The 21,218-nt window shown below is 43.7% G+C and overlaps 1 protein-coding gene across 1 annotated transcript in view; it reads right to left on the bottom strand.

Annotated features, from left to right (window-relative positions):
- LOC124795454 (hemicentin-2-like) overlaps positions 1–21,218 on the bottom strand; it is a 403,018-nt gene that overhangs the window by 235,801 nt on the left and 145,999 nt on the right. The window contains exon 2 of the mRNA XM_047259480.1: positions 7,307–7,436. Within this exon, the coding sequence (XP_047115436.1) occupies positions 7,307–7,436 (130 nt within the window). The remainder of the gene's footprint in view (positions 1–7,306; positions 7,437–21,218) is intronic.

Below are 21,218 nucleotides of genomic sequence, written 5' to 3'. Positions count from 1 at the left end.
CATGGTGTCAGGAGCATAAATCCTGGCAGGATGATCAGTGGAAACACGTCATATGGTCCGACGAGACAACGTTTTCGTTATTTCCCACATCGGGCAGGATTTAAGTCTGGAGAGCGCCGAAAGGTGCCTGCAATGCTGATTACTTGATTCAAACGATCAAGCATGGAGGTGGAAGTGTGATGGTGTGGGCGGTCATATCATGGTATTCCGCTGGTCCCATTATTACACTCAAAACCCATGTTACAGGCGACGATTATGTCAACATTTTAGGTTATCAGGTGCACTCCCTGATACAAATGTTGTTCCCAAGTGATAATGCACCCATTGACAATCGTGGTGTGAGTAGCACGCAACTGAACTGCAGTGTCTTCCCCGGCCAGGTCGATCCCCGTACTAGAACATTATCGAAACCTTGAGGGCCGTATTGGAGCGCAGACTCCGGAGCAGATTTCCATCTCCCTCGTAACTACAGGATTTACACTACTGGCCATTAAAATTGGTACACCACGACGATGATGTGCCACAGACGCGAAATTTAACTGACAGGAAGAGGATGCTATGATATGCAAATGATTAGCTTTTCAGAGCATTCACACAAGGTTGGCGCCGGTGGCGACATCTACAACGTGCTGACACGAGGGAAGTTTCCAACCGATTTCTCATACACAAACAGCCGTTGACTGACGTTGCCCTGTGAAACGTTGTTGTGATGCCTTGTGCAAGGAGGAGAAATGCGTACCATCACGTTTCCAAATTTGAGAAAGGTAGGATTGTAGCCTATCGCGATTGCGGTTTATCGTATCGCGACATAGCTGACCGCGATAGTCGAGATCCAATGAGTGTTAACAGAATACGGAATCGGTGGGTTCAGGAGGGTAATACGGAACGCCGTGCTGGATCCCAACGGCCTCGTATCACTAGCAGTCGAGATGTCAGGCATCTTATTCGCATCGCTGTAACTGATCGTGCAGCCACGTCTCGATCCCTGAGTCAACAGATGGGAATGTTTGCAACACAACAACCATCTGCACGAACAGTTCGACGACGTTTGCAGCGGCATGAACTATCACCTCGGAGACCGTGACTGCGGCTACCCTTGACGCTGCATCACAGACAGGAGCGCCTGCGAACCTGGGTACATAAATGGCAAAACGTAATTTTTTGGATTAATCCATGTCCTGATTACAGCATCATGATGGTCGCTTCCGTGTTTGGCTACATCGCGGTGAACGCACATTGGAGGCGTGCATTCGTCATCGTCATACTGGCGTATCACCCGGCGTGATGGTATGGGGTGCCATTGGTTGGTTACACGTCTCGGTCACCTCTTGTTGGCATTGACGGCACATTGAACAGTGGGCGTTGCATTTCAGGTGTGTTGCGACCCGTGGCTCTACCCTTCATTCGATCCATGAGAAACCCTACATTTCAGCAGAATAATGCACGACCGCACGTTGAAGGTCTAGTACGGGCCTTTCTGGATACAGAAAATGTCCGACTGCTGCCCTGGTCAGCACATTCTTCAGATGTCTCACCAACTGAAAACGTCTGGTTAATGGTGGCCGAACAACTGGCTCGTCACAATACGCCAGTCATTACTCTTGATGAACTCTGGTTTCGTATTGAAGCTGCATGGGCAACTATACCGTACACGCCATCTAAGCTCTGTTTAACTCAATGCCCAGGTGCATCGAGGCCGTTATTACAGCCAGAAATGGTTGTTCTGGGTACTGATTTCTCAGGATCTATGCACCCAAACTGCATGAAAACGTAATCACATGTCAGTTCTAGCATAATATATTCGTCCAATAAATACCCGTTTATTGTCTGCATTTATTCTTGGTGTAGCAATTTTAATGGTCAGTAGTGTAGAAGAGTTTCTGATAGAAGAGTGGCATAACATTCCACTGGAGGTTATACAATCATTATTTTCCAAGACAAGTCGCAGCTGTATTGTGGGGAAATGGGGGCCCAACCCCTTATTAATAAACCTTTCCCAAGTTTTCACATTATTTTGCCTAATACTGTGTGTGTGATACCTGCGTGTGGCCAAAGAGCGTGTGAAAAGCTCCTCCGAAAACAAGTCAATCGTTTTTAGCCACACGTGGTACAGGTACTGTAAGCTGCCTGGAAACATATACTGCGGTGGAAAGAACGAGCAAACTTCTATGGGAGTGGGAGATGGGCAAACAGGTTGGGAGGAGAAGGAGATGGACCCAGATATTCGGGTGGAAGAAATAGATATGGAGAGTGAGAGGGGGAAATGGACACAGGAAGAGAAGAGGAGATTGGGCAGAAAGAAGGAGAAGAAGATGGAGAGAGAAACGGAGAGGAGAAAACTAGATGGAGGGAGAAGGGGCGGAGGGATAGGGAGTTGAGGAAGAGATGGACAGAGAGAAGAGGGAGGAAGAGATTAACAGAGGTAAAAGTAACAAACAGACAAAGAGCGAGGGCAGTGGAGACGAACAAAGTGAGGAGGGGAGTAATAGATGGACAGGGATAGGGGACTGAGGAGATTGACAGAGAGGCTGAGAGGAGGATGGAGGAGGTGCACTAATAAATATGTAACCACGCGCCGGGTACTCAGTTACTTATATTTGTGATAGGTTATCTCTGTCCTCAAAATGTTTCCAGACATAAAATATATGTGGTGTTTGAACGTTGGTGCCGTGACCTGCCAGTATACAAATACGTTTTCATATAACATCCAATGATTAATATTAGAGTTCAAATTTACTTCATCAGTAGATAGACAAGCTCATTTATTATTCCCTTATGCCAGAATTCGTGAAAAAAGTAACACGTAATTTTCCAAATGGACAAACTGCCTGTCAATTTTAAACGGTATTTGTTCGTTGCGATTTAATGCTAATCGCTAGGACTGCATAAACAGAGCGGCAGGCTATCGATTCCAGAAGTTACTGCGTCATTATATGTGGCCCTATCCTAAAGCATAAATCGACGGGCAGCGAAATCTGTTGATCGAGAATGTTAAGCGCTGACACACGAGAGTGATATTTACTGGAGAACGTAAATATGCGGATGCTGTTGCAGCGCGTTATCCAGTAGCAAACAACTACGAATGACGTACGTTGTGCGTTTAGCGTCCAGAGTCCATGCCTCCGTCTGGGTAAATATTCTGGGTTCAGAAATTACTGAAACTGGATTGCAGCTTCGTGTCACTGAAACATGTGGAACTGCTTATAGCAGAAATTTGACAATAAGTATTGTCAACGAAATTATTGAGGGTATCAAATTCTTGAGTTTTACGAAATATTACACTGATCATAAATATAGCCACTATACAAAGTGAACGTTAAAGAAAACGGACAAACTGCAGGGATGGATTCCTGGGTATAAGTGGAGGAAGAAAGTTTCTATGAACATGATCGTGTCCACAAATGGCTGGTATGCGTGCAACAACAACAAATCTTCCCGTAACACAGTACAGAGCTGCATCGCATCCGCGTTACAACAGATGTTCAGAGTGGTCTCCGTGGTGGCAGGAATAGTAGCGGTTGTTATGCACGATATACAGGGTGGTCCATTGATAGTGACCGGGCCAAATATCTCACGAAATAATCATCAAACGAAAAACGTACAAAGAACGAAACTCGTCTTGCTTGAAGAGGGAAACCAGATGGCGCTATGGTTGGCCCGCTAGACGGCGTTTTTTTTTTAAATATCAATCCCCCATTTTTATTACATATTCGTGTAGTACGTCAAGAAATAAGAATGTTTTAATTGGACTACTTTTTCCCTTTGTCATAGAGGGCGCTGTAATAGTCACAAACGTATAAGTACGTGGTATCAAGTAACATTCCGTCAGTGCGGACGGTATTTGCTTTGTGATACATTACCCGTGTTAAAATGGACCGCTTACCAATTACGGAAAAGGTCGATATCATGTTGATGTATGGTTATTGTGATCAAAATGCCCAACGGGCGTGTGCTACGTACGCTGTTCGGTATCCTGGACGACATGATCCAAGTGTCCGGACCGTTCGTCGGATGGTTACGTTACTTAAGGAAACAGGAAATGTTCAGCCACATGTGAAACGTCAACCACGACCTGCAACAAATAATGATGCCGAAGTAGGTGTTTTAGTTGCTATAGCGGCTAAACGGCACATCAGTAGCAGACAAATTGCGCAGCCGGCCGGTGTGGCCGACCGGTTCTAGGCGCTACAGTCTGGAACCGCACGACCGCTACGGTCGCAGGTTCGAATCCTGCCCCGGGCGTGGGTGTGTGTGATGTCCTTAGCTTAGTTAGGTTTAAGTAGTTCTAAGTTCTAGTGGACTGATGACCTCAGAAGTTAAGTCCCATAGTGCTCAGAGCCATTTGAACCATTTGAACAAATTGCGCGAGAATCGGGAATTTCAAAAACGTCGGTTTTGAGAATTCTACATCAACATCAGTTGCACCCGTACGATATTTCTATGCCGCAGGAATTGCATGGTGACGACTTTGAACGTTGTGTACAGTTCTGCCACTGGGCACAAGAGAAATCACGGGACGATGACAGTTTCTTTGCACGCGTTCTATTTATCGACGAAGCGTCATTCACCATCAGCGGTAACGTAAACCGGCATAATATGCACTATTGGGCAACAGAAATTCCACGATGGCAGCGACAAGTGGAACATGAGAGACCTTGGCAGGTTAATGTATGGTGTGGCATTATGGGAGGAAGGATAATTGGCTCCCATTTTATCGATGGCAGTCTAAATGGTGCAATGCATGCTGATTTCCTGCGTAACGTTCTACCGATGTTAATACAAGATGTTTCACTGCATGGCAGAATGGCGATGTACTTCCAACATGATGGATGTCCGGCACATAGCTCGCATGCGGTTGAAGCGGTATTGAATAGCGTATTTCATGACAGGTGGATTGGTCGTCGAAGCAAAATACCATGGCCCGCACGTTCACCGGATCTGACGTCCCCGGATTTCTTTCTGTGGGGAAAGTTGAAGGACATTTGCTATCGTGACCCACCGACAACGCCTGACAACATACGTCAGCGCATTGTCAGTGCATGTACGGACGTTACGGAAGGCGGACCATTCGCTATTGAGAGGAATGTCGTTACACGTATTGCCAAATGCATTGAGGTTGACGGACATCATTTTGAGGATTTATTGCATTAAAGTGGTATTTACAGGTAATCACGCTGTAACAGCATGCGTTCTCAGAAATGATAAGTTCACAAAGGTACATGTATCACATTGGAACATTCGAAATAAAGTGTTCAATACTACCTACGTTCTGTATTTTAATTTAAAAAGCCTACCTGTTACCAACTGTTCGTCTAAAATTGTGAGGCATATGTTTGTGGCTATTACAGCGCCATCCATCACAAAGCGAAAAATGGGGTCAACTAAAACATTCTTATTTCTTTACGTACTACGCGAATATGTAATAAAAATGGGGTTCCTATTTTTAAAAAACGCAGTCGATGTCCGTTTGACCTATGGCAGCGCCATCTAGCGGGCCAACTATAGCGCCATTTGGTTTCCCCCTTCAAGCTAGACAATTTTCGTTCTTTGTAGTTCTTTCTTTTGACGGCTATTTAGTAAGATATTTGGCCCAATCACGATCAATGGACCGCCCTGTATATGAGCGTACTTTGCCTGGAGCTTGTACTACGGTTCGTTTTAATAGCCAGTAGAGCCCGGTACTCGAAATCTGGCGTACGCACTATCTGCCGCGTCCCTGCACTTTCGTCGGTCTGAGGGGACCCATAATCACACAAATGCCCAGAAAAGGATCGAAAAGTTTTTTGATACGGTTGGTGCCTTTGAGGGAACTTGTTTTGGTATAGCTGTGCTGTCTCCTGTGTGTTTCGATCTGCTTGGCCGTACAAAACAACGTGTCGGCTACAAATACCGGAACATTCTGCTGCGTCAGTCACACAGTCTGCAACAACCAAGAAACACACGGTACGTGGTCCGGGGAAGTATCATTCGTTAGCGCCATCTGCCGTGGCAACGATACGTTATCGGACACACGTTCATAGGACCATTCTTCCTTCGTTTCCAGTCAGAATGCTGTTTCTACAGTTTGTCGGTTTTATTAATATTCAACCTATACAATAACAAAAAATCACCATAAAGTATTGCAAGGAAATAAAATATTGAAATTAGTCGATAAAACGCCATTACCTTGTAACACTTAACAGCAAACAATAATCAAGCGCCAATGTGGTGACGTTATTTGCAAATTAATGAACCATATCGTCGACTTGGTGTTGAATATCATCGTAGTTCCCTCGTAACGGCTTTATAGTGCTCAGAGCGTTCCTATAATTACAATTCTTCTTCATTTATTTGCAAAAAGTATCTACAAAATAGTATAAGATTCAACCAGATCATTTGTATCACAGATAAGTCAAGATTATTCTGAGTAGCTGAACGTGGTTTAACATCAAAATTTAGAATCAGAGTTTACAAGAGTGAAACAGTTTCCCAGTGAAGGACTAAATATGCGAAGTATGGAAAACGTCAGAGTTGGTGGCCTCGAGCCAAAAGCGTAATCTAATCGACACTATTCGTACACGATTAAAATATTGATACGAAACAAAAGTAGACGTCCTCCAAGTGAACTATAAATTGGTAATAATTTAAATATATTGGCATATCAAAAATGAAATGGACAGATAAGGTTCGATTCGAAATTAAGAGTTACTGAAATGAATAGAATTTCAAACAAGTATGGAAAACCCTTACCATTGGAAGAGACCGATTAGTGGGAAATCTGTACCGGTACCTCATGCTCGAAGAAGTAGTATGGCACTATATATAACTGGTGGGACTGACTGAAACAACAGTGTTCAAAACATCCCATAGTGACTCTTGAGTGTAGTCTTTATTTAGGGATCAAAATTGTAGCACAGGATGATAATGTTAGCATCAGACGGGCAGACGCGGAGAAAGACATCAAACCAACAGAAATACTAATGAGACGGAATATGGAGCCGTCGCCTTAATTTCTGAAAAGGGCTGAGACCAAAACACATCAAATCTCTGAACTAAGAGAAGCAAATTCCAATGCAACATCACAATTGAGAGAAGTCTGTTCCCATAAATGGACGCATCATTTTTCGTTATCGTTTGCATACGACATCATAATATCGTATATATACTTTAAGTAGTACAGCACCATGTCTTCTGGTAAACTGTAAAAATTAAAGTTTAGTAAAAAAGTGGAGGGTAATTCGATACCCACCGTTACACTAGCTGTCACTATTATCACATATTGTCGTTTAGATTTTCATTTTACTTTGTAAATAGTTATCTTTCTTACCTGTAAATGGCAGTCTTCTCATTCTTGAACCAGATGACGAGTAATACGGAGTCTCCGGGGGTAGGTGGCGTCATGTCGCAAGGAAGTTGTGCCGTTCCGTTGATAACTGCTCGCACTTGCTTCACTCGACCTGTAGACAAAGACACATTCACATGCTGCAGTCTCCAACAACATATTGGCTGAGTGCTTGTAACTGCCAATATATTGCGCCTGTTTTTGTTAACAGTAATTAAAATTTCTAATTATTATACACATAATACAAACATTCCCGGCAGAATGGTAATTGTTTGCAGACCGCATTTTCTGAGAGAATGCTGTTGTCATTGGCTGTGGTAGGATCAATCGGCATATTAGAATTTCAATTCATTTTTATGTATTCGTATTTTGCGAGACACACTCCAACACGTTGTGAGACCCGACACAGAATACACTGGGATGTGCGTCGTTGTTTGACTGGAAAGCCCCCATTGAATAGCGTGCTCGGCGGATGCTCCTGGCCCTCCTTGGACATCGCACCTTCCTCACCCTAGCTATATGCCATGTGTGAATCACACTGCCCACGGTTATGTAGCCGCATTTGAAGAAATTAAGCCGCCTAAGGTGACATTCGAAACAGGGTACGTAAAGGCTGCGGCACGATCCTCAACATGCTAGTCTCTGTGTTGGAGATTGCTGTTTACGATGTGATGTTATGAACCAGAAAGTAGTGTGTACTTATTTTCTCAATAATGTGACTTCATTTTAGACCTGTTTGACTCAGAACCGAATATTCATTAGGCCTCAGCATAAATGAAACAATACGGTGGACAGTCTGGTTCAAATGGCTCTGAGCACTATAGGACTTAACATCTGAGGTCATCAGTCTCCTAGAGCTTAGAATTACTTTCACCTAACTAACCTAAGGACATCACACACATCCACGCCCGAGGCAGAATTCGAACCTGCGTCCGTAGCGGTCGCGCGGTTCCAGACTAAAGCGCCTAGAACCGCTCGGTCACACATGCCGGCTGTGGACAGCCTGGAAACCATGTGATATTCACTATGCACTACTCCGTAAAATGGCTACGCAGACACCTCGTTGTCTGCATCCAAACTTCTACACAGAATTCCATACATTACGCTATTTCTTAAACAATCCTTATAGAGCAACATGTGTGGAATATTGCTACTATGGTTTTGCTCCAAGGATAACGCAGCAGTTCTTATACAGACATTCAAGTTTTCTCCCCCATTGTCTAGACAGCTACTATAATAATTTTCTATCTGTACGACTCTTGGAACGTATTCATCTCGTAATGATCAAATAATCAAAAAAGAAGTCGAATTCACGTCTCTTCCAATAAAAAATGAGAGTAACTTAGGGGCGACACTATTCGTACTTTCTAATTGTAGATAATTCCCGACATTCCATTATGAGCGTCGAGAGCTTGGGTGTGTAGCAGAGGAGTCTTCTCAAAATAACATTCCTCCTCCGCTTCACCCACGAGAAGTTAAAACGTGACCTTCACCAAATAGGACTGGCAGGCAGTAACATCTTTGTATATAGTATCGACTGACTAGTCAACTAAGCACACCCTCGACAACTAAACTCTGTACTCAAGTTTAGTACAATGCCTACTAAATGTTCATATTTATATATTTCACTGCTGCTTAAAACGCTATACTATAGATTTAAAAATTCCTACGAATTACCATGTGCGCATGGATGCGTCTGTAGATGTGTGTAGGCATATGTTAGTAGATGTGCTCTTTATTGCAAAATTTTGTTATCCTGCATTAAAGGCTATATGAACAGATGAAATTTAGTTAACGGTGTTGTTCACTCGGGGCAGAATCTGGCAATACCTGATCCCATAATGATGGAAAATGGCATTACGAAATCGAGTACGAAAATGATGAATATCACGTTTGGGATTTAATTTATTATGAATAATGATTAAAGGACAGAAAAATCAGAATAATATGTTTATAGGTTCCGTGCGAAGACGACATGTGAGTATTTTGTTATAAGTGGACCGGAAAGGTGTTGTGATTGCATCAAACCAAGAAAATGTTTTTGGTGTTTGATCTATAACCATAAGAGAACACTATAGCCACAATTTATGTACGTCGTGTGTTGGAGCACAATGACGTCAATTCAGTACTCCTGGCTTTTTGCTGTAACAAATCTAAAGAAAAGTTTGAGTATGAAGTAACCAGACAAGTAGTCTTGCTCGATGTACTTCTCCACCGAAGACCGTACACGCCGAGCAACGGAAGCCTACCGCGGATCTGTCGATAGCACTGACAAATACAAGGACGCCTGTTCACACGCCAGCTTCCAACAGACGCCACCAGAGGCGCCTACGTCACCACAAGCAATAAACGCACCAGCGACAGCGGTGGTGCAATCGGGGAACTAGGTCACATCCGTGGGTTACATGCGAACCAAGCCGCTCCGGATGTTCTTCCACCTGCCGCCTGTTCAAGACGCTACTCGGCTGCAGTCAGGCTGCACAAGCTTGCGTTTGCGCTCACACTCGGTGACTGATTCGGCCGCACCTTGTGGTTCATTAGTCGACGATCACGTCAGTCACACCACACCGGTCCGCCAGCCATCGCCGTCGGAGCCTTCGCCTCTACGGGCGCTGGCCATGCACAGATTCGGCATCTCAGCGACCACCCGTAGAACATACACGAGAGCATTAGCACCGATCCGCCGGCCATCTTCCTTGGAGAATTCACCTCTTCTGGTATGGGCTTTCCACGGGTTCGGTGTCCCTGGAACTGGTATCCTTCGGTGTGTACCTGTATCTATCAGTTATCGTCACGATGGACCATTGTCGCTACCTACCTCACGACATCGTTACGAAGCGCGCCATTGCGGACTCCAGGGTCGGCCAATTTAATACCATATCAGGAGCATCCGTTTCATTTGTAACTGCTGCAAGATACATTATCTCCAGTCTTGTTCTTTATGTGCTGTAGTAATATAACGTGATTCCACGCTACTGGGGAACTCATCATTTATTACGCGCAGTGTGCAACTAATGAAATTTCAGTTGATATTACGCTTATCTTGCTATTGAGATAGAAATGTACAAATTTACAGTACAGATCAAAGGGCAGTAATAGAAGGAACGTGAGTTTTGGAAGTATAATTGTGCGAAATATGTATGAGGTATGTGGGTACGTGTGTGTGTGTGTGCGCGGGGGGGGGGGGGGGGGGATGATACCATTCTGTAAAAATCTGAACTACGAAACAACGACATAATTAAATACAGCAAATGGTTTTTATGTTCCTTCAGTAACAAGATAACAAAATAATTCGGACAGTGATCTGATCCTCGCTCGAACCCAATACGACACCAGTATCCCAGTAACTGCATGGTTCAGCACCACCTTGAGCATAGCGATAATTTAATCTATCCTCAGATGCGAAATGTTATTCTACCAAAGTCTGCACTACAAATTTATCAAAGCCGTAATTGCAGCTCTCAAAATTATTTGGAATTACGTTCAATGCACATTTAAATGTATCTTTCAAACCAACAATACAAATTTCATTAACAATGTCCACTTTATTCCTATTATATTATCTACGCAGAATTTGTGTCTCTCTAGCTTATTGCCTTTCAGTCCGATTCGTTAGTGTTCTTCATCAAGACATAGCCTGAAACAATATATATATATATATATATATATATATATATATATATATATATATATATATATATACTCCTGGAAATTGAAATAAGAACACCGTGAATTCATTGTCCCAGGAAGGGGAAACTTTATTGACACATTCCTGGGGTCCGATACATCACATGATCACACTGACAGAACAACAGGCACATAGACACAGGCAACAGAGCATGCACAATGTCGGCACTAGTACAGTGTATATCCACCTTTCGCAGCAATGCAGGCTGCTGTTCTCCCATGGAGACGATCGTAGAGATGCTGGATGTAGTCCTGTGGAACGGCTTGCCATGCCATTTCCACCTGGCGCCTCAGTTGGACCAGCGTTCGTGCTGGACGTGCAGACCGCGTGAGACGACGCTTCATCCAGTCCCAAACATGCTCAATGGGGGACAGATCCGGAGATCTTGCTGGCCAGGGTAGTTGACTTACACCTTCTAGAGCACGTTGGGTGGCACGGGATACATGCGGACGTGCATTGTCCTGTTGGAACTGCAAGTTCCCTTGCCGGTCTAGGAATGGTAGAACGATGGGTTCGATGACGGTTTGGATGTACCGTGCACTATTCAGTGTCCCCTCGACGATCACCAGTGGTGTAGGGCCAGTGTAGGAGATCGCTCCCCACACCATGATGCCGGGTGTTGGCCCTGTGTGCCTCGGTCGTATGCAGTCCTGATTGTGGCGCTCACCTGCACGGCGCCAAACACGCATACGACCATCATTGGCACCAAGGCAGAAGCGACTCTCATCGCTGAAGACGACACGTCTCCATTCGTCCCTCCATTCACGCCTGTCGCGACACCACTGGAGGCGGGCTGCACGATGTTGGGGCGTAAGCGGAAGACGGCCTAACGGTGTGCGGGACCGTAGCCCAGCTTCATGGAGACGGTTGCGAATGGTACTCGCCGACACCCCAGGAGCAACAGTGTCCCTAATTTGCTGGGAAGTGGCGGTGCGGTCCCCTACGGCACTGCGTAGGATCCTACGGTCTTGGCGTGCATCCGTGCGTCGCTGCGGTCCGGTCCCAGGTCGACGGGCACGTGCACCTTCCGCCGACCACTGGCGACAACATCGATGTACTGTGGAGACCTCACGCCCCACGTGTTGAGCAATTCGGCGGTACGTCCACCCGGCCTCCCGCATGCCCACTATACGCCCTCGCTCAAAGTCCGTCAACTGCACATACGATTCACGTCCACGCTGTCGCGGCATGCTACCAGTGTTAAAGACTGCGATGGAGCTCCGTATGCCACGGCAAACTGGCTGACACTGACGGCGGCGGTGCACAAATGCTGCGGAGCTAGCGCCATTCGACGGCCAACACCGCGGTTCCTGGTGTGTCCGCTGTGCCGTGCGTGTGATCATTGCTTGTACAGCCCTCTCGCAGTGTCCGGAGCAAGAATGGTGGGTCTGACACACCGGTGTCAATGTGTTCTTTTTTCCATTTCCAGGAGTATATATATATATATATATATATATATATATATATATATATATATATATATATATATATATATAGAGAGAGAGAGAGAGAGAGAGTCATCCGTTTTTCAGCTGGTTTGATGCGGCCCGCCAAGAATTCCTCTCTTGTGCCAAACTTTTCAGTAGCAATCTCAAACTACATCTCATTATTTGCCGGATGTATTCCAATCTGTGTCCTCCACTGTTTCGCTATTTCCACCCTCTACAACTCCCTCCTACCTCTAACTCCATGGAAGTTACTCGCTGAAGTCCAAACAGATGTTCTATCATCCTGTCCCTGCTTTGTGTCAGTATTTTCCATATGTTTCTTTCCTCTCCGATTCTGCTCAGAACCTCCGCATTCCTTACCTTATCAGTTGACCTAATTTTCAATAGTCACCTGTAGCATTATATCTGAAATGCTTCAAGTTTCTTCTGTCCCGGTTTTCCCACACTCCATGTCTCATCTACATATAATGCTGTGCTCCAAACGTACATTCACAGATATTTATGTCTCACTTGTGCACGCTACCAGACAGTGTCTCCAACAGGTTGGTCCAGAATTTTACCGTGCGGATATACAGGCGCTGGTTCCAAGGTGGCGTAAGGCAGTTGAGATGGATGGAAATTATGTGGAGAAATGAACCCAATACGACACCAGTATCCCAGTAACTGCATGGTTCAGCACCACCTTGAGCATAGCGATAATTTAATCTATCCTCAGATGCGAAATGTTATTCTACCAAAGTCTGCACTACAAATTTACCAAAGCCGTAATTGCAGCTCTCAAAATTATTTGGAATTACGTTCAATGCACATTCAAACCTTGTTTCACGAAGTGAGGCTTTGAGTTTCCCAAACAGAGATAGTTACATGGAGCCAGGTCAGGACTGTAAGGTGAGTGTTTCAGTGTTGTCCATCCGAGTTTTGATATCGCTTCCATGGTTTTTTGACTGACATGTGGCCGTGCATTGTCGTGCAAGAGCGAAACATCCTGCTTTTGCCGATGTGGTCGAACACGACTCAGTCGAGCTTGAAGTTTCTTCAGTGTCATCACATTTGCGTCAGAATTTATGGAGGTTCCACTTGGCATGATGTCCACAAGCAAGAGTCCTTCGGAATCGAAAAACACCGTAGCCATAACTTTTCCAGCAGAAGGTGTGGTTTTGAATTTTTTTCTTGGGTGAACTTGCACGATGCCACTCCATTGATTGCCTCTTCGTGTCTGGTGAAAAATGATGGAGTCATGTTTCATCACCTGTTACAACTCTTCCAAGAAATTCATCTCCACCACTCTCGTACTGTTCCAAAAGTTCGCTGCATACTGTTTTTCTTGTTTCTTTGTGAGGCACTGTCAACATCCTGGGAACCCCCCTGGCACAAACCTTTTTTAACGCCAACACTTTCAGTATTCTGCAAACACATCCTTCCCCTACCCCAACGTAGCCTGACAATTCGTTCACTGTGATGCGTCTGTCAGCAGTCACCAATTCGTTAACTCTCTGCACATTGTCTGGAGTGTGTGCAGTACGAGGCCTGCCGCTGCGAGAACAATCCTCAATGTTGCCGTGCCCGCTTTCATCACATAACCTGCTTGCCCACCGACTAACTGTACTGCGATCGACAGCAACATCTCCATACACCTTTTTCAACCTCTTGTGGGTGTTTCCCACTGTCTCGTTTTAACAGCACAGGAATTCTATGACAGCACGTTGCTTCTGACGAACGTCAAGTGTAGCAGCCATCTTGAAGACATGCTGCGACGGCGCCACTCACGGGAACATGTTGAACTAAGTTTGAAAACAAGCGGGAAGGATGTATCTACATACTGTAAGACTTTCACACATGCAGAATGCAAACTGTATTTTTACAAAAATAGTCTGCATTTCCTTTGGAGTGACCCTCGTACTTAATGATCCACAATTGTTATGTTAAGTTTCTCGCTATTCTCATTTCTGCTGCTTCTTATTACTTTCGCCTTACTTCGATTTATTCTCAATCTATATTCTATGTTCATTAGACTGTTCATTCCATTCAACACATCCTGTAATTCTTCTTCACTTCTGCTGAGGATACCAACATAACCAACGAATCTTATCATTGATATCTTTCACCTTGAATTTTAATTTCACTTTTGAATCTTTGATTCATTTCCATCGTTACTGCTTCGACATACGGACTGAATAGTAGGGGCGAAAAATTACATCCAGATCTTACACCATTTTTAATCAGAGCGCTTCGTGTTTGGTCTCCCACTCTTATTGTTCCCTGTTGGCTCTTGTACATATTGTATATTACTGACCTTTCCCTACTTTGTCCGTGTTTGGAACACCCTGCACATTTTACATTGTCGATCGGTTTTTCCGGATCGATATACAGGTTGTTTCAAAATGAACTAACCGGTTTTAAAGCGTTGTAGCATTTATTACGTTCAACAACAATTGCAAATAATACACCAAATGAAAGAGCAATTCAAAGAGTTTTGTTTGAATATCTGTGCGCAATGTGAAGAGTATTGAATGACAAAGAGTGACTGAAAAACGCGTCGAATGAATGTGAGTCTTTCATCCTTAGTCCCACGAAATATCCCCGCGGAAAAGTTTATGGGCCTTTCTTTTAAAGTGAATCAACTGTAACTGCTGTTTCTTATCTTGATGTGCTACAGCAATGACCCGTGCCTCAATGGGAAAGAAGCTGAACAACACATCTTTATTTGGGCGCAAAATGGCGCGCCACCCCACTGGCGTAACTCAGTACGCGACTGGTTGAACGACGTTGTATCCGACCGGTGGATTGGGCCCAAGGGGCGGGTTGACACAGCATTTTATGCATGACCTCCACGTTCGCACACGATCTGACGCGATCATGTGTATGTGCCTCTGATACCAGCTGATCTGTCCGACTTTAGAAACAGTGCTATTGCAACAGTTACTACTGACACATTTATCAAGGTTTCGGAACAATCGATGTGTGATCGGTGTTCACACTGAATAATTGTAAGGATAACTTTGTGTTTCTCTTTCATTTCGTGTATTATTTCTAATTGTAAGGTGAATGTAATATGTGCTCCAAAGCCTTAAAACCTGCGTATTCATTTTGAAATACCCTGTACTCTATTAACGTGTCACGGTTTTTCTTTAGTCTTGCTTCCCTTATCAACGGCAACGTCTGGCTCGTCTGTCCACTGCCTTTCTCTCTCCTAGACCCAAACGGATCGTCATCTAAAACATCTATGATTTCTTCTCCATTCTTCTGTATATTATTCATGTCAGCAGCTTGCACGCATGAACTGTTAAGCTGATTGCGCGATAACTCTCGTCGGCTCTTGCTGTCTTCGCGAATCCTGTGAGTCTCGTTTTCTCGAAAGTCCAATGGTATGTCGCCACATTCATACATTCTACACACCCACCTGAATAGTTCTTTGGTTGCCAATTCCCCCAGCGATTTTAGAACTTCTGATTCGATTTCACCTATCTCTTTTGCCTTATCTGATTTCAAGTTGTAGGAAACTCCATTAAATTCTGGTTCTAGTACTGGTTCCCCCATTAGCTCCATGTCGACTTGTGTTTCTTCTTGGACCAATTCATCAGAAATTTCTTTCCCCTCGAACAGGCATTTAACGTACTCTTTCTACCTATCTGCTCCCTAAAATGTGTGTGTGAAATCTTATGGGACAACTGCTAAGGTCATCAGTCCCTAAGCTTACACACTACTTAACCTAAATTATCCTAAGGACAAACACACACACCCATGCCCGAGGGAGGACTCGAACGTCCGCCGGGACCAGCCGCACGGTCCATGACTGCAACCCCTAAGACCGCTCGGCTAATCCCGCTCGGCTATCTGCTCTCTCCTCTGTGGTTAACAGTGCATTTGCCGTTGAACTCTTAATGTTACCGCCCTTTCTTTTAATTTCATCGAACGTTTTCTGACTTTACTGTGTGCTGTGTCCGTCCTTCCGACAATCATTTCTTTTTCGATTTCTTCACACTTTTCTCGCAGCCTTTTTGGCCTAGTTTCTGTGCATTTCTCATTTCTTTCGTTCTAAGTGACTTGTAAACTTTGTATTCCTAAATTACCGTAACCTTTTTGTAATTGCTTCTTTCGTCGATCAACTGAACTAATTCTTCTGCTATCCACAGTTACTTCGCAGTTAATTTCCTTGTACTTCCACTTTTGTTTCCACTTTCTTTCACTGCCCGTTTTAGAAATGTCCAATTCTCTTCCACTGAATTGCCCACTGAACTTTTCATTATTGCAGTTTCTGTAGACTCAGAGAACTTCAAGCGTGTCTTTTCATTCCTCAGTACTTCCATGTCCCTCTTCCTTGCACACTGACTCTTCGTGACTAGTCTGTGAAGCTTCAGTCTACCCTTTGTCATGACTAAATTGTGATCTGAGTATATCTGCTCCTGGGTAAGCCTTACGATCCAGTATCTGAATTCTAGGATCTGTACCTGACCATGTTGTAATCTATTTAAAATCCCGGCCTCTTCCAAGTATACTTCCTCCTCTTGAGATTCTTGAACAGAGTATTCGATGTTACTAACTGATATTTGTAGCAGAACTCAACTAGACTGTCTCCTATCTCATTCCTACTGCCAAGTCAATATTCTCCAGTAACTCTTTCATCTACTTCCTCCTCTACAACCACATTCAAATCCTCCATGAATATTAGATTTGCATCTACCTTTACAAACTGCATCACCCGTTCAGTGTCTTCACGTCGGCGTGTATACCTGAACCATTATTGTCTGTCTTCGTTTGCTGTCGATTCTGATGAGAACAACAAAATCATTAAACTGTTCATATTGACCCCTACATCTTTCTGCCTCCCTATTCCTAACGAATCCTAGTACTGTTATACCATTTTCTGCTGCTGTTGACATTACCCTGTACCCATCTGACCAAAAATGCTTGTTTTCTTCCCACTTCGCTGCAATGACCCCGCTATATCTAGAATGAGACTTCGAACTAACTCTTCAGATTTTCTAGTTTTCCTACCGCGTTGAGCCGGCCGGAGTGGCCGAGTGGTTCTAGGCGCTACACTCTGGAACCGCGCGACCGCTATTGTCACAGGTTCGAATCCTGCCTCGGGCATGGATGTGTGTGATGTCCTTAGGTTAGTTAAGTCCCATAGTGCCCAGAGCCATTTGAACCACCTACCATTTTCTCACGGTCACCTCCCTTTGGCTATCCCCTCCCGAAGATCCTACCGGGGATATAGTCCGGAAACTTTTGCCAATGGAGAGGTCACCATGACATTGTTTTTTCAATTACAGACCACATGACTTGTATATATGCGATCTGTATCCTCATGCCGATGATCATTACCGAGTCTTCTGCTTTTTCAGGTCTGTTTCCTACCCCAAAGAGTAGGAGAGGCCCTGAACCCTCGTCCACTCCCTCACCCTCTTTGACGAGGACGATCGCAGAAGTCACTGGCTGCCATTGCTGGCGATTTTCATAAAAAAATTATGCAGCATTTAGGTTAGAATCCAGAACGTGGATGTTTCGTTTGTTTGCCAAAGACCCTTCAGAATTGGTGTAACGGAGACAGATGAACACTGAGTTAGTTCCCTATACTCTCAGACCAAAAGAAGCGAAATAACGACGGTAATGCATTCGAAGATTTCGTTACTACGATGTTTTGTTTTCCACTGCTGACAACATCAATGACCTGGCGCTTGGTGAAACAAACTGCCCGGCACTCGCGTGTTACTGCAAATGAACCGTCTGCAACATTTATACTTGAATGTCCCTAGAACGCGATTTCACGCAACGTTTTAGCTTTCCTGCTTCATTTCTACCAAAATAGCTGATCTGTATGTGGAGCAGAGGTTTGCAGCAGCATAATACACAGAGAAAAACTTTATTGATGTGTGTTATGTCCACTGAGTCTTTTCTCTCTTAATGGCTCTATACATACATATATTTTGTGCACATCTATGGAAAAGTACCTTTCAAATTATGTAAGTTTTAACACAATCTTCCGTCAGTTCTTGGTAGAACAACATTATTATAAATGAAAAGCACCAATTTGCTTTTGGTCGACAATATTACTTTTATTTTAATAATAATAAATTGTAATAATAATAAAAGTAATATTGTAGAACAAATGCAAACTTATGCTTTTCATTTATTACGTAAGTTTTACTGGCCTCCTTATGCAATTAATATTAATAATCTGTACTTAAATTCTAAATGCTCACCGATTAATACTGCGATTATTAAACAGCTTTCCTGGATCACGTTAAACATCTCTAGCTGTAGGTTGCCTACGTAACCGTTTCTTGGGATGACAAGTATTTGATTTCCAGTATTTCACACATCATACAATCATAGGTTAAAAGTTAAACATAGTAAGAAAAGAATTACAGTTGGAAACCGTAATATGTCTTGAGGGTAGCTTAACTCACACTTCGTAAATTACCCATACTGTATTCATCCAACATTTGAGAATGAAAGCGACTGCAGACTTACTTTATACACGGTTCGAGACATTTACGAAACTTTTTATCGCTGACACCGGAAAATGATAAAACGAAAACAATTTATCGCTCATTACATTTTCGATGTTCATGAAATAAATGTTTGTACCAAACATGAGGTTTTAATTGATAAGTTCATTACTATCAGCTGTAACCACAACCTGTTTTTCAGATAATATCTATATATAACACTGAACGTAGGTACAAAATTATATCATTCTACGGCACGCGATTCAGCTTGTATGACATCATCAACTTAAAGGTTGGCGAAAGATTAACTTTTTTCGTAAAACGGAAGGAAAATTAACCTGACTGTACTCATCCAGTGTTTGATAATGAGATTACTTAGCGACTTCAACAAAATTTAAAAATAATTCAGACTTTTTCTAGTATATTTTTCTCTTACATGTTTAACATCAAATACAGATGGGGAAAGGGGGGGGAGGGTTACTGCGTGATACAAACGAAATGAGATCAACAAACAGACTCTGTACTATTCCTTTTCTTGCTAGGACGAAGTAAAAGACATATAAGTTTACTTTACAGATGTACGGTGAAACGATACAAGGCTATGAGAGATATATTTGTCTTTGAAGAGACTCAAGTAGATGTAACTGTGGATAATAATCAACCAACTGTTTCAAAAAATGTTGGAGGAAAGTTCGGTTGTTCGGTTGTACCCACGGAAGAGTCGGGGGCCAGATGTTGCAGGAAAAATTGGGCGACAGGTACCGCGCTACAAGTTTTGTCAAGCCCAGTGCATATCTTAGCCTAGTGATAGAGGATGAAGGATCACTGTGCAAGTGTTTTACAAAGCCACATCATGTTGCGGTAGTGGCTGGAGCAGGAAACAGTATAGACAGGGGTCAGGGTTACTATATCGAGTGGGACCTAGTAAAAATAGCTTCTACAAAGAACCATATAAATATAAGCTTTGTTCCTGTTTTCGTGTCGTATGATTAGCCGCAAATGAATAGCTCTGTCGGGGGGGGGGGGGGGGGGGTCAATATGAAGTTTCATCATATGCTTTGGGCGGATACTTTGTCAGACATGGGTTTCATCCCGTTGATATTATCGATAGGTAGGACTTCACAAGACACTGCCTGCATCTTATTAGGAGAGGGAGGGGTAAAATGGCCAGGACGACAGCCAAATCTTTATGTGGATGGACTGAAACTCACGAGAGTACCTCAATTTTAGGCTAAGATCAGTGTCTCATTATTCAACATTGAAATAAGTTCAATGAGAAGCTCACAAAGGCAGGTAACAGAGATATTAAAAACCACAAGAATCCCATAAAAGTACAGTGAAAAGTAATTTTAGTATATTGCATTAGAACATCAGGAGACTTTAAAAAAAGGCAGCTTCTCGTTTGTTTAGAAAATTTATAAACTGAGGACGGAATAGATGTACTTTGTCTGTCTGAACGTCGTATAGTCACAGGTATGGAAAAGGGAAATGTAGCTATGCATAAGCTTTCATCACAAGTAAGCACAGACAATATGGAGAGAGGAGGAATTTCCATATGTGTTAAAATTTTTCGATGTGTCAAACATTAAAATACTAAAAAATTTTGTTTAGAGCAACGTATAGAAGAATGTACCTGTGGGCTTGAACTAAATAATTGTACTTTCACACTGGTAAGACAGAACATAATCACCATCGACTACTATCCATATAACCTCATCCAGACGATAGTATCGTTACATAGAGAGGAATAATTGCTAATCAGGCACACGGACGGTGTGTGTAGTATCAGTGAGTGCTGTCCGTGCGTAGAGTGAGGAAGGTGCGCGATCTATCTGAGTTTCACCGACGGAAGATTTTGATGACCGGACGCTCGGCACGAGCATTTCTGGAACTGAACGACTTGTCGGGTTTTCGAGGACTACGGTGGCGTCTTCAACACGTGGCTAAACCGAGGTGAAACCACGTCCCGGCGTCGTGGGTTTGGGCGGGCGCCCCTCATTACAGATATCAGATGTCATACGGAAGGCAGACTGACAAAACAGGGCAGGCGGCGAACTGTGGCCCAACTAACTTCAGACTTTAACGATGGGCAGAGCACTAGTGTGTCTAAAGACGTCATGGACCGAACACTTCTAACGATGGGCCTCCGCCGCCGATAACCCATGCATGTGCCAATGTTAACACCACGACATCGCTGACTACGACTGAAATAGGCACGTGGCCATCGGCGCTGCACGTTGCAGAGCGTTATATGGTCTGATGAATCCCGATACCTGATTCATCAAGTCAATGAGAGGGCGCGAATCCGT

This window comes from Schistocerca piceifrons, chromosome 4 (genome assembly GCF_021461385.2).
Source record: "Schistocerca piceifrons isolate TAMUIC-IGC-003096 chromosome 4, iqSchPice1.1, whole genome shotgun sequence".
NCBI classification, from domain to species: Eukaryota; Metazoa; Arthropoda; class Insecta; order Orthoptera; family Acrididae; genus Schistocerca; species Schistocerca piceifrons.
The sequence above is the reverse complement of the archived record's forward strand: the minus strand, read 5'-3'. Positions and strand labels throughout refer to the sequence as shown.